Genomic DNA, 23,583 nt, shown 5'->3' with positions numbered 1-23,583 from the left:
GCTCAATATATGCCCCACTTCTCTTGCCAAAAGTCAGCTGGGGTACACTGCATTTCACCTGCAATACAGCTAGTGTGATTCCTACCTGAAGTGGGTGAGGTGGGTACCCAGCCAAACTGGTATTTTTGCCCTCATTTAAGTCATTGCACTGAATGTACTTTTCCAGATCTTCTGTGTAGCAATGCATCCTTCTGTGTGCTAAAGGTTAATGCTCTCGTGGGACGCCACTCCACCCCTTTTTTGCTGACCACCAATCTAAACATGCGCAATCGATGGGAGCGAACGTAGAAAGAGGTCACCATGCCGACTGTGTCATCAGGAGCTCGCCTTTTGCCAACAGCTGAGTTTAATGTGATTTTTCAATTCAAAACTTTGTGGCACGGTTCCACATATACGATGAAAGTCAAAATGCTTCTTTTTTGTTGGTTTAACAAAATCTGGGACCTCTAAAAAAAAAACTATGACCACGACATTACCACGTGCCTATATATTTTTCAAACAATCAGATCTAATCCAATCAATTTGTCAGACAGTGATGTTTTTGTGTTGGAATAGCACAAGGAAAAACGATTCAATTGTAATTTGCTACTCATTTGTTACTGTCAATCCAGATTTAGATGGTGAGTCTGTATGTTTGTGGAATAAACATTTTTTTTCCCCCCAACCTGGTGCAGGGACTCCATCGCAGACTCCAGCTGCTCGCGTTTGGATAGCTCCTCCTCCCATCTGTGAAGACAACACAAAGGTGGGTCACTCACTACTGGGTAGGGCCCCCCACCCTGAGGGCAATGGGACAGAGGTAATGTCTGGTCTGTACTGTCTCGGATTACACAATGCCACCTGACACACCTCGCTACCTCAGTGAAAAAGAATTAAATCATTTCACAACGAATACTCAAGCGTCTTTTCAACGTGTGTCTGCAAGAAGATATTTGTGGTTTAAACACACCCAATTCCTTTTGTACTTGCTCAACTACAAGAAATTGAATTCAAGGAAAGTGTGCAAAATGATGAGTCAATGGTTTCCAACAGTCAGGATCTGAAAAGGAAACAAAAAAGCCGCTACACAGAAGTGGGGATTGCTAAATGAACATGCTAATGCTAGTGATGACTGGAATGTTGTTCTATTCTATTTTTGCCAATTTCATACCTTAATCACAGAAATAGTGCAAAACATGAGAACCAAGTTGCAAATAGTTGCCTGAGGCGTTTATTGACTCAAATGCTGATTTGTAATTTAAAAAAAAAAAAATCTATTTTTCTGCATTGTATGTCAAGTCAAAGTGGACTTTCCAACAAAATGCAAAAGGTTGCATGTCTACCCAGAACTTCAACATGGGCACACACAGCATTGTGGCGCGACCACACCCTCTATCAGAACATTAATGGTTGTTAAAGATGCCCGTTCCACATGACATAAAATCACATTTAATTTTGCACAGTTTAATTAATTTGAGACCGTTGCTGTGTTTTGCTTGGGAAAATTGCTCAAAAAGGCTCAGCAGCTAAACGATTTAATATGCCCGTGTATGAATGATTTGGTCTTTGACCCGAGATATTTAGTTAGGTTTTTCTGTAAGGGACAGACATTTAGTAGGCATGCCTTTGCTGGGTTCTGCTGGTTTGATTAGCAACAAATGTTTATGTACCTTTTCTCAAGTCACACATTTATTAGAGGAAATACACTGTACGGTACTTATAAATATACACTGAGATTTTAAATAAATGTTGTAGTGCACAAAAAAGCAACTTTTACTTCTTCTTTTTTTTAAAAGCTGGAGGTAAGTTTAACACAAGATGCTACATGTACCACAAGTAATGATGCTCTGAGGGCAGCAGGTTCCTTAGAATCTGCAGTCCATTCGTTACGATGCACTGAGACATTGACCGGCAGTGAGACCGCACCTAAAAATAACGTTGCAGACCTCACGGTGGCTGTGTGCTAAAATTGGCAGCACTTGTCTCTCTTCCCCTGCCTTGACACCTCCGATCACTCACCAACTGCAGCAGGGTGGCCGTACCCTGAAACATTCTTGTGGCTTCAGGCAGTGGACTGCATCATATTACAACGCTGTGTGATGCGATCTCAAAGGCTGAGTCACACGTCGAGATGAGGAGATTGAGAATGGACAAAGGCTTCATTGAGCAAGCAGTGTAGACTAGGTCACGCGTGCCCATGAGCTATAGTGCACAGCTGTAGGAACCCAAACCCAATTTGTTTTGCGAGTAATTTCCCAAGTGTATGTCTTTCTGACTTCCTGTCTATCCGTCAGTGCAGCAGGTATGAACTGTTTGACTCTGCCTTGCAACAAGTGCCACATCCAGAATTTGTCTTGCATTGCATTTGTGTGGTTTCTAGCATCACTAGAAACAACTGTAAACACATCTTTGAACGCTTCTTTGGTCACTACCGAAGAAAGCATAGACTGTCGACCAATCAATCAAACATTCCTTCTCGCTCCATCCTCTACAAATGTACCGACGCGCACTGCTGTGACCAACCCTTTATTTACAATAGAAAGTAAGGATGGACTGAATAAATGATCCACTGATTCACTTCTGTCCATTAATTATGTGGAATTGATTGTTGATTAATCACAGCTTGAAAGTACTACTGTGTACTGCTTGGCTACAACCAAGAGAGGTGCTCTTGATTTGGTAGTAACTACTGTAGTTTGCTGGCGAAGGAAGACTAACGAAGAGCTCCAACCACACTGTGGATAAACCCCACTAGGCAATGTTATTTTCCTGGAATGGAAAAACATTCAGAAATATATTTGTTTCCATAGAAGATGAAGGAAATTTTGTGAAATCAGCAATGGAACCCTCAATAAAAGGTGTATCAGAATCCAAACAGTTTAACCTGGTGGAAATTGTACTTTTCCCCTTTGGTTTGCCATATAAATACACCACTCTTTATTCTGAAGACCACCATTGAATTTTGGGGACAAAGCCATTGCCGTTCGGCCATGAAGCGATGACAACACGCTGGGCAGTCACTTTTGGCCACACAAGATGCGTCAGTAGGTATTCACTTTCTCGACAAACCTCCTCCTTGTTTCCATGTCAGTGTGCTCTGTCTAATTGAGTATGAATCTTCCTTGGCAGTGTGTGAAACCTTCTTCGAAAAAAAAAAATGCTGGCAGTATTGCTTCACAGAGCACACAAAGACCACCACCCACCCTTTCTCGGTCTCAAGACTTTGGCTAAGGTCTGCAGAGCTCAAAACAACATCACAAGACAATAAAACCCGACATCTTCTTCTATCTTATCTGTGATAACCAAGAAAAATTCTAATGTGACCAACTGGCAAAAGAGAAGACAACCTGTGCCAGTATCACTTACTGATAGGCTATTTAATATGTCATCTATCAATCATCAGAACCAGCTTTATTGGCCAAGTATGTAGCAATACACAAGGAATTTGTCTCCGGTAGTTGGCCTATGGAATCTCTGCCCGACTGCAGGAATTTCACCACAGAGTTCAGAATTTCGGAGAACTATAAACAGTGGGAACTGCTTCTCAATTTGGTTCCTGGAATTCTTTGCTGGACGATTTATGGTCAACATAGGTCTTCCAGGGACGTCGGGATGGTGTGTGAAGACAACACAACGCAAGTGTGGCCATAGAAATCTTTTACTTCCAGGAACTAATGGATCAACAACTTAAAGTTCCTGGTACTGTTTAGGCAAAGTGGCCTTAAATTTAGTTCCACTGTAATTTATTGGGCACCATCTTAAGGGCTAATACTATTAAAGTCCCTGAAACTTTGGGGCTGGTTTTATTAGTACCGTAAACCATTATTCTTTCACAAGTGTTTTTGGTGTGATTTTGTTAGTTTTCCTGTTCCTGTCAACACCTATTTTGGCATTCAATAGTCTGAGAGACTTGACTGGTACAGGGGGAGTTATGACTGAAACCAAAGGTACACATATTTCCCATCTATTTTGTTCGTTTATGTTACTACGTCTGAACACTATTGTGTGGACCATTGTGTGTTTGGACCGTAAGACCTATTGCCTACATTCACTTCCAGTGTAATTTACAAGGTTTAAAAGAAGACCCTGGTTGTGAGGATTCTCGGGTCACTCCTGAAAGGTTCATAGCCCGAGACTTGTCCAGCCAATCGCAGATCACCCCTAAGCAACTACTGCCCTGGAGTTTTTTTTTTTTTTATCTATGTTGCTGCAGAGAAGAACCAAAAACAGATGAAAAAAGCAAGGTTTTGTTGGCAAACTCTTGAACAGAGGGCCCAGGTCCAAAAGGATGCAGGAGCTTCATAGTGGAACTATGTTCTTTTGTGAACTTAAACCATGGGATCTATTGCTTCAATTTCACCCATGGGAACCATTTTTCCAGAACTGGAACCATTTTCATAACTTTGGATGACCAGAACTCTACTAATGAAATAGGAGCTTCTGGAGGACCTTTGTGTATTACAACAAAGACACAACAAAAACAACAATACAGAGCAATGGAGAGTGTGGTAAGGAAGTGAAGAATTGCGTCCAAGCTGGGTGGAACAGTTGGCGGAAGGTGTCTGGCGTTCTATGGTACAGAAGAGTCTCCACGAGGATGAAGGGCGAAGTTTATAAAACAGTGGTGAGGCTGGCCATGATGTACGGATTAAAGATGGTGGCGCTGAAGACACAACAGGAAGCAGAACTGGAGGTAGCAGGAATGAAGATACTGAGGTTCTCGCTTGAAGTGAACAGGTTGGATAGGATTAAAAATGAACTCATTAGAGGGACAGCCAAAGTCCAAAGAAAAGGTTGATGGATGTTGTGACAGAGGACATGAGGACAGTGGGTGTTAGAGAAGAAGATGCACGAGATGGGCTTAGATGGAAAAAGATGACACGCTGTGGCGACCCCTAACGGGACAAGCCGAAAGGAAAAGAAGAAGAATTCCGGGGACCTCATATTAGTATGCAAGACAACAAAGAGAAGTCCAAGTTCCCGGCACTTCTTGTTGACTGAAAGGCAGCAACTCCCAGTTTTTCCGTCAAAGTGAGCTGCATCATCTTAACAAAGTATGTTGTGTGGTCACCATCTCGGCAGCGCTTCTGCGACTATGTGATGACTTGCGTATGTGGAGTCTCCTTACAAGGACAAAGATCAGCAGGATGCTCGGAGCCCGTATTACCGACCGCGGCTCATATTCTCTGTAACTTGCCCCCGCTAAATCAACATCTGTGTGCTACCGCTTCGCCTGGAGAAAATGAAAATATAACCACACATGCATTTGGCAGACTAATATCAACCGCAAGGATGGAATACAGCTACAGGCGCACTATGAAACTGCAACTTGAATTTTACAACTTCAAAAACAATACCGTTCATCATGATTAAAGTAAAACACTTTCAACTTTATTATCATTACTTTGAATTTAGTCGTGTTTTTAATTAATATGTAGTTGAATCCATGTACAGAAAACAATTTAAACTGTATCTAAATGTAGTATAACAATATTTATTATGTTTTTTACTATTTCATTCTTTGCTAATGAAGTAGGTTTATGTTTTTAGTGACCATGACTCCTGAAAGACAGCTGGTGGTTATTGTTATACATCATAATACAATATATAATACTGTTATTGTGAATGCATTACTATTATTGTCATCTTTGTGCCTTTTACTCAAAAATGAATTTTAAAAATACATCCAACTAGCTTTTTAAATGTACAGTACATCAATTTCTTTGAGGCACTGTGTATGAGTTTTGAACCGTTAACCGCACACAGCAGCAGAGTGCATCGTAACGGATTAAAAAAAAAAAGTTTTAAATGGAAAAAGCATTTTTTTCCACCAACGTTATCTGTCTCGCAGCAACATTCCAGCAGTGCAAAAACTCCCCCGTCCACGAGTACTCGACGGGTGTGTGTTTGGGAGTAACATTTGCACCGGATAGTTTTTCCCGGCGGAGGATACGCACGCCTTGGCAAAGGATGCACATTCAAACCTGATGTTCTGAGGCGTTTTTATTTTATCCGAATCCTAAAACGTCACTCGTGTTTTGTCATATTGAAAATATTAGTGTTTATGTTAATGTACACGCTTTCTATGATGCTTTCAAAAACGAAATCTGGACTGCAGCATTAGTGAACACTTATCTAACATCTTGAATGCAAAAGACAAAGGAACACCTATTGTGGACACATGCACATCCACAGAGGTGTGGTTGTGAATCATTCTTTACGACAACTCCCTGTTGAAACTAAAAGAAAGTACACCAAGAACTCAAAATGTACTCTATGTACGTACTGTATATACAATAACTTCTAATTCTATGAGGGTACACTAAACGACAATGATGGGTTAAGAACACAACAAAATGCCTACAATAATAAAAATCCATAATTCAGTTTAGTAAGCTCATATATGTAGTTAATAGATAATTAAATGTGTAATTATAGTATAATTAATAATATATTATTTAATAATTTAGTCACCCAAATGACAGAAAATTAGCATGAACAAGTCTATAAAAGCTTAAATATGACTTTTTTTTCCACAAGATAATTAAAATAAAATGGAAATTCTTAACATGAATTCTTTACAGTCCAAACCCAAACAATAAACAAACATTGGAAAAAAAAAAAAAGATTGGAAGTGAAATAGACTGCATGATGCCGCAGCTGTAGAGCGTTGGCCTCACAGCTCTGAGGTCTGGGGTTCAAATCCTGGCCTCGCCTGTGTGGAGTTTGCATGTTCTCCCCGTGGCTCCGTGGGTTTCCTCCGGGTTCCTCGGTCCCCCCCCCCCCCCACCATCCCAAAAACATGCAAAATTCATTGGAGACTCTAAATTGCCCTTAGGTGTGATTGTGAGTGCGACTGTTTGTCTCTATTTGCCCTACAATTGGCTGACGACCAGTCCAGCGTGTAGCTTGGCTCCTGCCCGATGACAGCTAGAATCGCCTCCAGCACTCGTGCGACCCTCGTGTAAGCGGCTCAAATAATGGATGGGTGGAAGTGAAATAGAATACAGTATTTTAGTCAAATAAATGAACAAAATGCATCACAGGTAAAACACTGGATACTATAAGGTGATTTTATCCATCCATCCATCCATTCATCTATCCATCCATCCACCCATCCATTTTCTGACCCATTTATCCTCACAAGGGTCATGGGAGTGCTGGAGCCCATCCCAGCTACTGTATCTTTGGGCAGGAGGCGAGGTAGACCTTGAACTGGTTGCCAGCAACTCACAGGCCACATAGAGACGAAAAACAGCCGCACTCAAAACCACATCTAATGGTTAGGTGTGGTTGTGACCTAACCCAAACCCTGAACTGGTTGCCAGCCAATCGCAGGGCACATGGAGACAGATAGCAGTCGCACTCACAATCACACCAAGGGCCAATTTAGAGTCTCCAATTCATGCATGTTTTTGGGATGTGGGAGGAAACCGACCAAGTGTGGTATGATTACACGCGTTGGCTCAATATCACGATTTTGCTCGGCAGCATAAAATCGGCCTTGCTATATGGGACATGCGACGAGGAGTCGGTTTACCTGGTCCTCAGTACAGAATGTTGGACTTCCTTGACGCACACGGCTAGCAATGCTAGGCTTTCCCTGATGAAAGTGGGTCATCGATTAAGTGTCAGGGTGATCTATAACGTCCTCGGGGAGGCGTGCACTAATGGGATGGATGACGATATCCAGGGGCCCCTCATCTGGCTGCTCGGGTTGGGGAGGGTCTCATTGCATTTGCTGTGCCGTCCTCAGCTCATGACATCTGGTTTCCGAGGAGACCGCTGGCCTTCAGCCAATATTGATGCGGGCTCAGTCGATCACGTGCACAGGAAGCGCACATCTCGGTACTCAGCTTTGCGCTCCTTCACCAAGTCTAGACGGCACGTAGATGTGAGGACGCCAAGCGGTGGGGGGTTTACTACGTGACCGCAGACTGGACAAACAAGGACTAATTACTGCATGGACAAATCCATTGGGAACCCAACAGTATTGCACCGGAATGGTACAGGCAGGATCAGTTTTGGACAAGTCTGAAATTTCCTTAGAGTTTGGGAAAGGAAAGATAATTTCCCCTCTCTTTAGGTAACATAGCATTGTGATTGGTACCCCAATAGGAGGGTGCAAAAAATCTGATCAGATTCTGTACTCCAGTACACTAGAATGTGCTGCCCGAATCTTGACTTGGGATTTATTTCCACACGCTTGCATTTGGTTAAATAAACCCTGCCTTGACATCTCACCCCCTGCCTGGTATGTTTTACCGCTGCTTCCCCCAACCCCCCTTTCTGCTCAGAAAGGGGGCTAGATGATGTTTTGCTGTGAAGGATTCTGCATCAACCAACTGGGGCAGGCCCCCAGAAAATGAATAACTTCCCTGGAGGTGACCAAACTGTACTGAAATTCTGATATGCATCATAGTGTTAACTAAAAAAGTTCTTGGTACCCTGACAGAAGAGTACCAATAAAGGTTCAACATGAACTAGATCAAGGGTGCTCAATGCGTTGAGGCAGTCTTGGTTGATCGCAAGACGGTGTGCAACAAAAAACAAAACATCAGCCAGTGTTCCCTCCAAAATGCACGTGTGCGCCACTGATGCAGTCTCTTTGCAGATATTCTGCGCTGTGTGCAAAAAAAACCCCAACCAATCCAATGCAAATTGAAAGTATAACATACAGCAATTCAGTTTGTGGTATTTTGCAGTGTGATTCAATGAGTGAGTGATGACTGGTTGTTTCATCTAATGGCACAATTCACATACATAGTGTAAAAAATGAAAGGAAGAAGCCACTGGTTTCTTTTAGGCAGCACACAGAACTTTCTCTAACGACCACCGCTGCCACACTTTTTCCTACTTTAGCTTACACAATTGAAGAAAAAGTGGTTAAAGTGGATGAGATTTTCTCTTTTCTGAGTGGGGAAGGTCTGGTCTTAAGCCAAAGTCGAAAGTGTAGGATGAAATGGTGTGCAATTTTAAAATTCCACCTTGGCACAGCCTGATCCAGGATGAAAGCACAGACAATACAGTGCACAAAAACATAATTCTGTATTTTAAATATAGGAGGCAATATAACATTAACCTTAAAACGGTTTGGGAGCATTATCATCATCAACACCTTTATCCTTTAGATCTTGAGGTAATAAAATCTGCCCACCCCTGAACTAGATATTCTAGTTTGAACATTATATATAAACATTATAAAAAAAAATGCAATACCTAACTACTACATGATGGTGCAAAGGTCCCCCAATAGTTTTGTCTCTATGATGGTGTATTTTTGATACTCAAAAACACTGGAGCATTTGTCATTTCCACGAGCCAATTGCGACCCACGAGATAATTGTATCGACTATAGTAATTACCGGCAATTACATGTCGCGACTGCGCTTTGGTTAAATAGGTGTGTCATTAATTTCACCCAGCCATTTCCCAGAAACGTTGTTTGATTAAAGAAGTGAGGTGCTTGGGGTTGTTGTCACGCATTTAAACCACAATCTAAGCCTGGGAAAGAAGAAGTTGCCCAATGTTATCATGTTGATGTCAAAAAAGTTCACTGCTCTTAAATTTAGTGGCACAAATTGAAGCAAAAATCAATGGCCATTGGAGCATGTATTGTTCCACGTGGTTCTGTCCGCACGGTTGAATGCGCTCCAATTGGCCAATTTATTAATTTAACTTAAGTGACATAATTTGTCATAACACCACAAGGAAAAACTGCAACCATTAGCTTACCTGTCGCTATAGAAAAAAACCTTAAACCAGTCCTTCAATTTTTATAGAATTTTTGAATTATACTACTGTAACTACAAAAACGTTAACCACAGCACAATATAACTAAAATAAAGTCAAACTAGATCATGGCGAGCAGCACGGTGCCTCAACTTGAAAGCGTTGGCCTCACAGTTCTGAGGTCCCGGGTTCAATCCCGGACCCGCCTGTGTGGAGGTTGCATGTTCTCCCCGTGCATGCGTGGGTTTTCTCCGGGCACTCCGGTTTCCTCCCACATCCCAAAAACATGCAATATTAATAGGACACTCTAAATTGTCTTAGGTTGTGGTTGTGAGTGCGACTGTTGTCTGCTTCTATGTGCCTTGTGATTGGCTGGCAACCAGTTCAGGGTGTACCCCGCCTCCTGCCCGTTGAAAGCTGGGGTAGGCTCCAGCACTCCTGTGACCCTTGTGAGGATAAGCTGCTTAGAAAATGGATGGATGGATAGATAATGGCGAGGGAGCGGCAATTTGGGCACAGAACGATACTGTGACTTTTGCATGTTATAATTAGAAGCGTAGCAAAAACATTTTTATAAAACCGTGGAGTTAACTGCCAACCAGTCGAAGATTTTGACCAGCTTCCACCCCTGGAATAGGACAAGCAGTAGAGTAAATAAATGGATAGAAATATGGTAAAATACTTATCATAATCACTGAACATGGCATGTATCTAAAATTTGTAGTTAATGTTGCAAGATGTCTTCTTTAGTCGCACACATTGGTTGAATGTGGGCGCTGGACTCCTCCAATCAAACCAATACACGATTATTCCCCCCCCCAAAAAAAAAAGAAAAAAGAAAATAAATAAAATGAAACGCCCTGAGGGGACGCTGTAAGCGTTATAGCAAGTGAGCGGCTGAGTGCGCAAAAACATGTCCGGTACGGTGTGTGCTGGTAATTATCTCCAACACACCCTTTTCAACTGTTGTTGAATCATCATTGTTGTAGTGACACGAATACCACTCCGAAAAACTAATGTTTTATTTGCAATCAACGTTTAGTCACGTTAAAGTGAAAGTATAATTGAAATGCTCAGTGCACACAAAAAGTACAGTGCAACAACCAAAGGTTCAAGTACATTTCCCATGGTAGAACATAAAATATCAAATTGGTGGGGACTTTCCGTTTATGAGGTTCTTTGAAAATTAACGTGCAAACAGAAAAAGGCCTGCGTGCCTGGGCCGCATTCACCTAGATAATGATGTTCATGTCTGGCATAAATTTTATGGGTGTGTATGGGCAAATAACACAGTTACTACACAAACATCTTTTGTGACTCTCGCTCTCTCTCACACACACACACCTGAGGATGACTTAACATGGCAATCGCAGCTTTATTCTGGAGCTGTTTAGTTCCCGTGACCCCATATATGTAAATCAGTCACAAAGTACAGCGTGTTCCTGTGAACGGGATTGGGATGAGGAAGTGGGAAGGGGAAGGGGGGCTACAACTCCTACTCTTATATACCGGTACACTGATGAGCCACTACACTCGGTACACCCTCAGTCTAACTAAGACAGTGTTCCTCAACTTTTATTGAGGCAAGGCACATATTTTACTGTACATGAGAAAAATCTCCCAGCAAAGGTAATTCATTTGTAAAGTGTATTTCATAAACAAATTCAGCATGCTTTACATGACTAAAATAATTCAAATACAAAGAAATAAAAACATATGAAAATAGGAGTACAATTAAAACAGCGTACATTGAAATAAATACAATTGAAAAGTTGAAGATTTTAACCTGGATTTGATAACGTTCACACCTGGTGCTGACGTCAACTTATTCCATTTGTGTGCAGCATAATAGCCAAATGCTGCTTAACCATGTTTGCTTTGGACTCTGGGCTCCACTATTTGACCTGAGTCAGTCGATCTCAGAGCTCTACTGGGTTTGTATTCCATGAGTTTTTCCTTCATGTATTCAGCACCTAAACCATTTAATGATTTATTAACCAGTAGCAGAACTTTAAAATCTCTTCTAAAGCTGACTGGAAGCCAGTGCAAGGACTTTAAAATTGAAGTTATATGCGCTGATCTCTTTGTTCTGGTCAAAATCCCAGTTGCAGAATTCTGAATGAGATGCAGCCCTTTAATGCTCTTTTTGCAGAGTCCAGTCAGAAGACCATTACAATAGTCAAGTGTACTTTAGATAAAACCATGCATGAGCACACCATTTAACAGAAATATGATAAAACATTGGATATGTACAGTAAATTAAATATGTACCTTCTCCTAACCACGTTCAATTTTTCTTTTGTGGCATCCATGAACAAACACATTATTTGTAGCAATTAAACCATCCATCCATTTTCTGAGCCGCTTCTCCTCACAAGGGTCATGGGAGTAATTCAATCATTTCTGACCAATTACTGTGAATAAAATTGGAAAATTTCCCAGCACACGGGAAAAACACTGCAAACTACAACTAACATTGTCATTTTTTTTTCAAGTGAACCACAAAAAACATGGTGTGATTTTCAAGGAATAAGCGGATTGTCTCAAAAAAAGATGACATGAGTGATTATAATTACAGTAAAACCAATGTCCGGCAGTCCCCACTTATGAAACGCTACGCGAAGGTTTCGGCCTTGTCGCTTGGAGGGTTTCCAGATTGACCTGTGATTGGCTGGAAACCAATTCACAGTGTCCAGAGCTTCTTACCCTAAGTCAGCCTGCAATAAGTCTCCATCCTACCCATGAAACTAATAAGGAAAAACGCTATATAAAATGCACAGCCTGATAATTGGAACTTAACTATATTTTGTTTTTCCCTTCGAGCCCAAGTCCCATAACATTATAATCAACTGTCACGCCATGAGCCTCCAGTTGTTTTGTTTGAAATGAGAGTAAAAGTGTTTCAAATAATCATTGCTATAACACAGGTGGTGAACGCACTTGATCCCCGTGTCTGCATGAAGCTTTCCAAACACCCCCTCGGGGAAGAACATCTGCTGTAGTTTCAGGCAAAACACCAAATAAAGATTCCTTCTAGTGTCTGGAGAGACTTTCTCTCTCTTTCACACACACAGACACAGATTCTTGGAATGACATTAGACATCCGCCAAACAAAATCACAGCCTCGCCTGGTGCAGCAACATCTCCCGCAGAAAAACACCCTTTCATAATGTAATAGTTCGGGAGGCCGTCAGCACATGCAACTGTTTACGTGGGGATCAACAGCCTTTACACGCTAACACATCTGAACACAACATATTAAATGAGAATAAAGTCGAACCCATTAAAGATTTAAGAGCTGGATTTACCGGAATTCAACGACAGACTGAACTGCTGCGTAGTTGCGCCTCACAAAGATTTTTACGGTCTTATCATAGAGCACAGATGACACTTTCCCACCACGATAATTAATCTCTTGATGTTTATACATGTCAAAGATTACGATTGGTACTGTATACATAATATCTTAAAAGTCAAACACGTGCCAAAATTCACCACAATCCTGAAATACTTTAAACCTCAATGGCGGAAGCTGGTTGACTGATTCACTTGCAAGTTGTGCCCATATCAAAAATACTTTCTCCTCATGAGAAATAATAAGACCCAATAGAAAGGGAGTCAAAAGGTGTTTGCAGCGATGCTGTCATGATTTATTGTCCTTTACATGCAGAGTGGGCGGTGCTGTTTTGGTTAGCAACAGACAGGAGAACGCAATGTTCTTGTGTGAACAATCGCATTTAAGCAATTACAGTTTTGAATACTGTGCAGGGAACTTGTTGGGACTTTACGCTTTATTTCATCCAAGAGATTGTTTTGGTTGTTGCGACGCTGCTGTTTTGGTTCCCAACAGTCTTGAAATGAGCTCAGCAGCTAACTCTATCATGTCCGTGTCCTTGTGTGAAAAATCGTGTCCAATAACTGAGTTTTTAACACCGTGCAAAGAACTTGTTTAGACTCCATGCTTTAATTAATCTAAGAGGCTGTTTATGTTCCGTTAGTTTGGTAAGCAACAATGTTTAAATGGGTAAACCTTTTCTGTTCCATTTCCATGAGAAAAAAATGTCTATAGGGTGATTATAGATCTTTTTAACACTTTGCAGGGTACTTGTTTGGCTCCACACTTGAATTCATCTGAGAGATTGAATATGTGCCACAGTTTTCAGTTTTCAAATGGGACAAACTCCACCATATCCCCATGAGGGGAACGCATGTAAACTCCATCCTTTAATTAGTTTCAGAGGTTGCTCATGTGCCTCAGTAGGTCCTGCTGTTTTGGTTAGTAGAGGCTTCAAATGTTTTTTTTGTTTTTTTTTGTGACTTTGAATAACATATCTATTGCTACAGATGCCAGATCTACCTGTATTATTATTACTGTCCATTACTGCGTCTATGAACTGAGGGGAAGGCAAGTTGACTATTTAGGGGAAGTGGGGGGGGAGACATTTATTCATCTATTTGTGTTATGGGCCACTATGAGGATATTTAAACGTTTATGTACAAATGAACTACGGTGGCTGGATTTGGCACAATTAATGTCTGGACATGTGGTCCAGTGCAGGTCAGTAGCACAGACAGATAAGCGCATTTGGGAGGTTTAACCTTCCCACACATTCACAGGACATCTGGCGACTCATCTCAAGCCCGCAGCGTCATGGCCGAAAAGCGACTGAGCCACACAAAGCGAACAAATTACAGTTAACCAACTTGTTGTAGTGCAAAAACTGATGTTATTATCGAGAAACATGGTTTTGAGGCTCTACTGTATTGTTTTTTTTTCCCATTGCGCCACAAACAACATGGCGCGATTGTCAAGGAGGAAGTGAATTGCCATGGCTGGTATCGCTTCAGTATGTTGTACTTTCCACATTTGACTTGTTAGCCACAGGTGCATAATAAAATTATATATGTAGTGGTCCCTTGAGATATGAGTGACCTGAATAAGAGTTTTTGAAATACAAGCCATCATTCGTCCAACATTGGCTTTGACTTGCAAGCACAAACTTGACACAAGCGCTGTCTGCAATAAACACAGCTCAATGCACAATGAGCGGCCCTTTGGCGAATAGTGCACAATTCTTCGTAAAATGGGCCTCAAGCTGTTTAATGCCACACCCATTTGAGGTATACTGTCAAACATAACGAAGAGAATTACATGGTTTGCCGTGGAGAATGCAAGAGACAGACGGTAAGTAGGAGCCTAGCTTGGTAGAACGCGCCTTTAGGTGCAAAGGCCAGGATTGGTCAAACTGACTGTCAGTCAATCAAGACGTGCAATCGACGTTTTGGCCACACCTGAATCAAGCAACGAGATGGATGACAGCCAGACGTGTTTTATTTTGGGCAGGGGGCACGTAATCGACCAAAACTGGGTCGCCGATCGACTGGTCGATCGTGATTGACGCATTAAACCCCCCTGCTCTATACACTGTGTTTCATTCGATACATTTTCTTACCGCTTATCCTCACAAGGGTCGCGGGAGCACCAGAGCCCATCCCCGCTATCAGCGGGGAGGAGGCGGGGTACACCTTGAACTGGCGGCAGTTAGAGGCCAAAAACAGTCGCACTCCCAATCACACGTAAGGACAATTTAGCATCTCCAATTAATGCATGTTTTTAGGATGTGGGAGGAAACCGGAGTTATGTGTGTGTATATATATATTCATTCACACCCGCACACACAATGTATATAGTGTTTTACAATAATACAGTACTGTCGCTGAATGCCGTTTTCTTTTTACAAACAGAAAATAGAAACAAAGGGAAGTCTTTACGAGACCTGAGCTCAGCTTTGTACCGTGCAGGAAGTGCTCCATGCCCAGCCGGGATGGAGGTCGGAGCCGCCGATAAGCAAGGCGACGGCTTAAGAGAAAATCCCTGCCCTCGATAGAACGCCCTGGATTATTGGCCGGGCGGCAGCAACAAATTCGGACCATATTTCTGAATAACCACTTCGATTTATTTCCAAAGAAGACGCTTAAGTTTGACCTCTAGAAAGAATGAGAAATTAGCTTCTCTGCGCAATTCTCCGCCACTGATCTACACACAGCTAAAATCAGCCAAGTTCAATTATTCATACAGGCAGAAAACACCAAGCAGGCAAGAGGCAGGCAGACCCAATAGTTCATGACGATAGTTGATTTCATGTAATCTGTAATGTAATGTAATACACCATCTGCGTTGTAATAACTTTGCCGTATATGACATTATCCATAGAAAACATGATGATTTACCCAATGATTATTGGGTAAAATGGCGTCACGGTGGTGCAGCTGTAGAGCTTTGGCCTCACTGTCCTAAGGACCGGGTTCAATCCCGGCCCCGCCTGTGTGGAGTTTGCATGTTCTGCCCGTGCCTGCATGGGTTTCCTCACACATCCCCAAAACATGCAACATTAATTGGGCACTCTAAATGGCCTCTAGGTGTGATTGTGAGTGTGACTTTTTTCTGTCTCCATGTGCTTTGCGATTGGTTGGCAAAGAGTTCAGGGTGTACCCCGCCTCCTCCCCATTGACAGCTGAGATAAGCTCCAGCACTCCCCGCAACCCTTGTTAGGATAAGTGGCTAAGAAGATGGATGGATGGATAATACGATGGAAACTCGACTTACCAGTCACCCAATTTATTTGTCTTAAGTTGAAAGCAAAAATTTGAGGTGTGAGCGCTAGATGGTGGCAGCAAACTTCCCAACAAGAAGCAGATTGTGAATGATTCCTCCAAAATTATGGATGGATTGATGGATGATTGGGTAAAATGTCTTATCATTCCTCGGAATATCTACTTTTGACAGTTTCCTGTCAATCTCATTTTAAGTGTCCTGTGAAAGAAATAGTTTTTGTGTAAGCATACAAAAATAACATTTTTTTTTATTTTATTGATGTATTTTTTAATTCACACTCAGCAGAGCACTTAAGTAGAACAGCACTTTTAAGCCTCAGCTACCTCAGCCAGGTTGTCTGTATTAAAAGCAAAAGGATTCTTGCTCAGAAATAACTCAAAATAGTAAAGTCCATCAAAAACAAAAATGATGCTACAGTCACATTTGACGAGCACGTTCGTGCCCTGCGTGCCATCGCGTTCGCAAATCTGCACAGTCTAGCATGAAAAATCACACGCATAAAATTTGTTACGGGTAGAAAAATAGATACCGAAAGACGTCGCTTATTTTGTGTAGTCTTGACATTAATTTACGTGTTTATGTCATAAACGTTGTTAACAAAACAAGCCAGCTCCTAAACAATCAGTATTCACCCAGAAACAGGAAATGCAAGTTAACCGTACTGAGCATGTACAGAAGTGATGCCATTAGCACATGTTCTGAGCTGCTTCACGTACTGTAAATCTCTGTACTCAACATAATCCGCCATGTCAAAGGAAATTCAGTTACACCAGGGTTGCTCAATGCGTCGATCGTGAGGCAGTTTTGGTTGATCATGTGACGGCGTGCCCAAAAAAAAAAAAAAAAAAAAAGACGTTAAGACTATCATCCACCTCATCGCTTGATTCAGGTGTGGCCAATACGACGAGCATAAAGGCGCGTTCTAGCAAACTGGCCTCCTATTTACGGCAATCGCGGCAATGCACGTATGAGATTATTTACTTTGACTTGATCTAAGTTCTAATGTTCCAAATGCAAACAGTTATTTTCCCCTGTGGTACCGCGTTATCTTGAAGTGGAAAACGTTTCCCTCTACGTGCTTTAGGAAGCTATAGATAATCTACTGATAGATTTCATCAATGAATTCACAATAGATAGCGCCGTAAATTACGCGAGATTATAACACTACATCATGATGAAATAAAATGATTTGATTTTTAAATTAAATGTCGACTGACCTCTTTAAAAATGTCTGTGCAGTGTCAATAAATTATGGTTCTGGTATTAGGTAACAACTACATACTCGGGTATAACAACTCAGTAAGTCATTTTAAGGTCTTGAGATTCCATCCCTAATCAGGCCTGCAACTTTATATCTGCGGGCATGACTGGTGGACCACACCCGTAACTTTACATCTGTGGGCATGAGTGACCACACCCGTACATTTTTCCAAATGTGAGTGACTGCTGCTATCCCTCAGAAATCACTAGAATTCTTACATTCCTGTAGCACAGTTATAGTTATGGTTTTAAAGACGACCTTCACATGTTCCATTGCGCCGCCCATGTCGACTGGCTTTAACGTATAATTTCACCACTGCGTTAGTGTGGGTTCCTGATAAAGGCCATTTTAGAAACCCGCGTCCACAATCCGGTCATGTTAGTGTCGTAGGAAGGAAAGTTTGTCATAACTCCCCCACCCCCGTTCACTAATTTGCTGCTGTTGAAGTCTTGCTCCGTGTCAAGAGTCTTTCAAACGCTGCCACTTAACCACATCATGCGCTAAGTGTGACATTTTACAGTGATGTCGACAGACTGACGTGGAACGTGCGCATTGTCACACATTCACATCTCGCATCTTCCTTTTTGTCACCCGCAAGCATGTCCCGCCGCTAAGTGCACACCCAACTGCGTGCTTTACAAATCAAGTCATTGGACAGGTTTAATTTGTGTGTGGTTTTTCGCCGGCGTGCCGTGTGTTTGCGCGTGTAAAGTTTCTTTCGGCTTGTCCCGTCAGCCGCTGCCACAGCGTAACATCTCAAATGAATGCTCATATTTGTTTGGCACAGTTTTTACGCCGGATGCCCTTCCTGACGCAACCCCTCTTGGGGAGTGGAGGCCCCAGTGAGATACAAACTCACGACCCCTGGTCCATGTGACCATGTGTAAGAACCCAGTGCAACGTATAAATGAAACATGTCAAACAAATTGCTACACTTTTTTTTTCTTGCCAATTCCATCCAATATGGATGATGAAGTCTTTACTCGCAAAAGCAGACTCTTGATCAGGGCTCAGCAACCTTTCTGAGGCTGAGGGCTACTTTGTGAGCACCGATTGTATGAAGGGCTACGTGACTTGTTTGCGGCAAATTTCAGACTCAGTTCATTACACGTACATAAAATATTTTTTTAAATTTATTGTAGTAAATGAAATTAAAGGTATTTTCAATTTTTAATTCACTGGTCCTCGCGGGCTACTTTTTGCCAACAGGCACCGCTTTGGTGACACCTGCTCTTGATTATGCAGGCGTACCTAATGTTGTGTCCCACGAGTGGGCATCACATTTTCAAGGCAACCGAAAGCGAGGAAACCAAACAAACTCATGCGTCACTGCAAAAAATGCAAGTCTGAAACGGGCCAAGCGGCCCGTCCATTCATTGCCTGGCGCCCGTCGTACTTAGAAAAGCTCTCATAAATCAACGGCGCGGGGATGTGGCAACGGGACCGAGGGCGCCTTACAAAGCAGCCTGCATGACACGGGATTTAGGGGAGGGGGCGGAGGTGTAGTGAAGGAGGAAGGAAAGGCTAAACACAAAGAGCTGGGGGGCAGAGAGGCTGTAGCGGGATTGGAGGAAGTTGGGGGTGGGTAAGTGGGAGCTGGCGGGGGGGTCCCCAGAGCGAAGGCTGAAACGTGACGGCGGTAAAGAAGATTTAGGCAATGGGACAAAAACGAGGAGTTGAACCAACAAAAGCAGAGAAGACATATCGTCGGGCCCTGGAAAGTTCACTCAGCTTTGCTACTCAGTTCTACGGAACGGGAAACATTTCAAACAATACGACCCGAATAAAAATTCTAATGGCCTCAGCAGTTTACTCTATCATGTTAATGAGCGATTGATACTGGCTATGAAAAGAGACCGTTACGTTAACTTGCTGTTTATTTTTTTCAGTGGTGGTAAATGTAGGAGTCTTTTTGAGGGAGGTATTTACTTTACATACTGTATATTGTAGATTTGAATCGCGCACACTATTCGATAAATATGATACTTCCGTTAAAGGATTTGTTGGTTTTCTGCGCTGTCTTCGGGCAGCTGAAAGACTGTTTTACATGCTTCGACTTCAAATGGGCTCAGCAGTTAACTATCGTGTTCATTTGTGAATAAAAGCACCCGAGATATTTTTTTCCCACTGGCTAAAATGATTATTTTTCGTAACTAGATGCGGTATATATTAAAGAGAGGGCCACAGGAAATACACTCCTTCCATCAAAAAATCTCTTGGTTTGGTTTTCCATTTTTCGGTTAGGCATCTGATAGACTGTTAATGGGCTTCGGTGTGTGCTGCTGTGTTGGTTAGCAACAGATTTTGAATGGGCTCATCAGGCTAAATGGGCTATTTAGCTAGAAACGTTTGCTCATATTTTGGATGTGACACGGAATTCAGCAGTAAAGAAATTGCGTGGAACTCAGGGAGTGGTCTGGACAGGATATTCAGTTTCCCATAAAGGGGAGAAAAGAAGGGGGGGGGCCTCATGCTTACATTCTGTGTCAGTGAGTCAAAGCCTCACTGGGGAAGTCAGTCTTGGTCATCGCTGACCTCACAGGCTGTTCGAATGCTTGACCGTTTGAATCACGACGGCTAACACGCACGGCACGGTCAGGCCGCTTTGGCTCGCTTCCCGGCAGGCCCGTGCCAAATGGGCCGCGGGTGACGCCGTAGGGTAAGCCCGGGAAGCTCGTACGGAAAGGAAATTCTTAATTGGGGGAATTGGCCCACGTTCAGGGAGGCACGTTTTCTTGTGACCACCATGTATGAAGAACTTTACCATCCATGTGAAGATGGGCAAAAACAACCTGCTCACCTCGCTTAACATCAGACCATCAACACTCACGTGGCATAGATAGAAATAAAAATGGGTAGGGATAATGTTGTGAAAGTGTGCACACCCTCTTCAAACTGGGTTGTGAAGATGTTTAGAATTCGCATTCAAGCTCATGTTAAATGGGCATCTGTGCACTCGTCACCATTTGAGTGCATCTGATTAAGACATGATATAAAGTTCAAGAAGGCTTTTCCTGGAGTTTTATGTGGTTTCTGTCATGATTCATCAGGTTTTGTGGTGACATTGACTGCTGTTTGGAAGTGGTTTTAATTCCCTCCAACTCTATGACAACCCCAGATGAAGAAAATCATTACTAAAGCATGATAGCGCCTGTACCAACATTCTTCACGGTAGTTATGCTGTTCATTTGGTTCTGAGCAATGTCACATTTGTGCCAAATGTCCATCCAACCAGTTTCAAAGCCTCTTATCCTCACAAAAGTCGCGGGGAGTGCTGGAGCCTATCCCAGCTGTCATCAGGCAGGAGGCGGGGTACACTTGAACTGGTTGCCAGCCAATTGCAGGGGACATGGAGACAAAAAGCTGCACTCACAATCACAATCACACCTTGGGGCAATTTAGAGCGTCCTATTAATGTTGCATGTTTTTGGGATGTGGGAGGAAACCGGAGTGCCCGGAGAAAACCCACGCATGCACGGGGAGAACATGCAAACTCCACACAGGCGGGGCCTGGATTGAACCCGGAACCTCAGAACTGTGAGGCCAACACTTTCCAGCTGACCCACCCTGCCAAGAGAGCCAAACGTATTTCTTAGAATTGTGGCCAAAAATGTTCAATCTCGACAAACCAGGAATGTGTTGTGATCCAACGAAACACAGTCGGACCGGCCAACTATATGTTCCTCTCCATAGATAACACGGGACTGACAGAAAATGCGGGATGTGATATGCTTTGGATGAGCTGTTAAAACTATTTGCTTTGTGATGTAGGGGAAATGTAGGCGTATATTTGGAAGATGCTTCCCTTTAGGTGGATGATTTTACCTCTCCATACTCTACAGATGGAAAACACATGATGTGGTATACTTTGAATTATTAGATGTTAGTAGCAGTACTTGTTTGAACTGATGGGGTGTGCATGCGGGGGTAGGGCGGGGGCTGCTGGGTGTAATCTATTTAAGGGAAGCACTTAGTTTTCTCAAGTGGATATTGCATCCAGTGACTAATTTCCCCCCTCAATATGAATTGATAACACATAATGTGGTATGTCTTGGATGATGAGCTATTCCTTACACATATTATCAGCTAGCTCAGATAACATATGATGCGATACGGTTCTGGTGCATTTATCTGGGGTCTCACTGACCTCCTCTTGTACTCGTCCCTCTCGCGCTTCACTTTGGCCAGCACGTTGTAGAGCGCCCTCAGCTCCGGAGTGATGGTGTCGATCTGCACGCCGACCCCGTCCGGGTGGTTCCACGACACGCCGGGCCCGCACAGCGTCTCCAGCCGCTCCCCTTGTCTGCGCACATGGGTGAAGGACCAGATGGTCCCGGGCAGCCTGGACTCAGCCCCGCCGTCCGTCTGCACCGCCGCATCGCGACCGTACAGCCCGCGGTAGTGCGGCCTCTGCACGGCTTGCTGCAGCTGGCTCTCCAGCAGCCGGTTCCGCCGCTCCAGTTCGTGGACCTTGGCCAGGAAGCAGCGGAAGCGCAGGTTGAGCGTCTTGAGAACGTGGATGTTGGAGCCCAGGTCGTTCCGCAGGGCGCTGGTGCCCGGCGGGGGGGCATGGGCCGCCGCAGCATCAGGGAAGAACAGCGAGTTCATGTCGGTTAGAAAAATAAAATAAAATGAAAAAAGTCACAAAAGAGGCACTAATGGCAGCATCCTCATCATCAACACCATCCAGTGGAGGGTCGAGACATTTGACGCAGACGAGCTCGTCAAGCCCCCGCCGTCGTCCTCCCGTTTGTACCAAATCGTCGTCACGCAACTGCCGGCCACATTCTTCTCCTCTAAGCCGTGTACCGTGCGCTCAGAACCGCAGAGGCCGGCTTATCCTCTCCTCTGTGCGGCGTGCAAGGATCATGTTGCACTGCACGCCGCGAGAAAAAAAAAAAAAAAAAAACATAACACACACACATTCAGTCTCACATCCAGGCCACACCCCCTCCTCGTCCTCACTCGCCAAATCGGTCACTTCCTGTCTGATGCCGACAGCCACAGGACACATACGACCTCAAACTTTTTTAATTGTTTCCATTTCATTTGAAATATGAGCCCATCCGTGGAAATGTTCATACACCCTGCAGATTATAGTATTAACCCAGTTTAATTTCTCATCAAAAATAAAACATTTCATATTTCATACTTGGTGAAGGCTTTCCAGGTGAATTTCATACTCCCTGTATGTAATAGCAGCCATTTGTTATGTTTTTGGTTTTAAATGTACTATATTACATTATAAAATAATGTCACTTGTTAGTGTCAAACACTAAGTACCGCTGTTATGTACTTATTTCGGTTGCACATGATTAAACAATGTAATTCCCCCACCCAACTTTTTCACGAAAATAATCAAATAACATGTCAGTTTAATTAAATTAACACGTCATTTGATTATTATATTCATTGCATCTTCTTCTTTTCCTTCCGGCTTGTCCGATGTACATGTTTGATTGAAGTAAATACAATGTAAGGATATTTTTTTCCCATTGTAGCTTTTGTTTTGGAAGTCACGTTAAAAAGGCAATTAAAGGACATCAGCTAAAATTTTGAAATAAACATTGTTATTCCTGGAAAATAGTTCTTTAATTACCTAGTTGTAACAACTTTTGAGCTGTCGAAGTCATTAGATTTTTATACTATCCACCCAAAAAAAAAAGTACTGTATATGCACATCTGTTGGACATGATTAAAATGTGGTAAACTGTTATCACATATTATTCATGCTAAGGGTTCCTTCAGGAAGGGCATCCGGCATAAAACTGTGCCAAACAAATATGCGTTCATCTATGATGACACACTGTGGCGACCCCTTACGGGACACGCCGAAAGCAAAAGAAGAAGATTCATGTGCAACCAATGTACGTTCAAATCAAGTTCGTTCAAGTACTTTTTTTCTTCCCAGTGCACCACATTTTAGATGTGTAAATTCAAATAAACAATCTAATCAGCGGAACAAATTGAATTGTGAAGGTTTTGATCCATGAAA

The 23,583-nt window shown here is 42.7% G+C and overlaps 1 protein-coding gene across 2 annotated transcripts in view; it reads right to left on the bottom strand.

Moving 5' to 3' along the window:
- iffo2b (intermediate filament family orphan 2b) overlaps positions 1-22,453 on the bottom strand; it is a 34,146-nt gene extending 11,693 nt beyond the window's left edge. For both annotated transcript variants that reach the window (XM_061832314.1, XM_061832315.1), the window contains exons 1-2: positions 21,736-22,453; positions 666-726 (exon numbers count right to left, since the gene is read on the bottom strand). In XM_061832314.1, the coding sequence (XP_061688298.1) occupies positions 666-726; positions 21,736-22,196 (522 nt within the window). In that variant the 5' untranslated portion in view covers positions 22,197-22,453. The remainder of the gene's footprint in view (positions 1-665; positions 727-21,735) is intronic.
- Positions 22,454-23,583: the final 1,130 nt, after the last annotated feature.

The sequence above is a fragment of the Syngnathoides biaculeatus genome, chromosome 10, assembly GCF_019802595.1.
Source record: "Syngnathoides biaculeatus isolate LvHL_M chromosome 10, ASM1980259v1, whole genome shotgun sequence".
In the NCBI taxonomy this organism is placed as follows: domain Eukaryota; kingdom Metazoa; phylum Chordata; class Actinopteri; order Syngnathiformes; family Syngnathidae; genus Syngnathoides; species Syngnathoides biaculeatus.
This window is presented reverse-complemented; position numbering and strand designations above follow the sequence as displayed.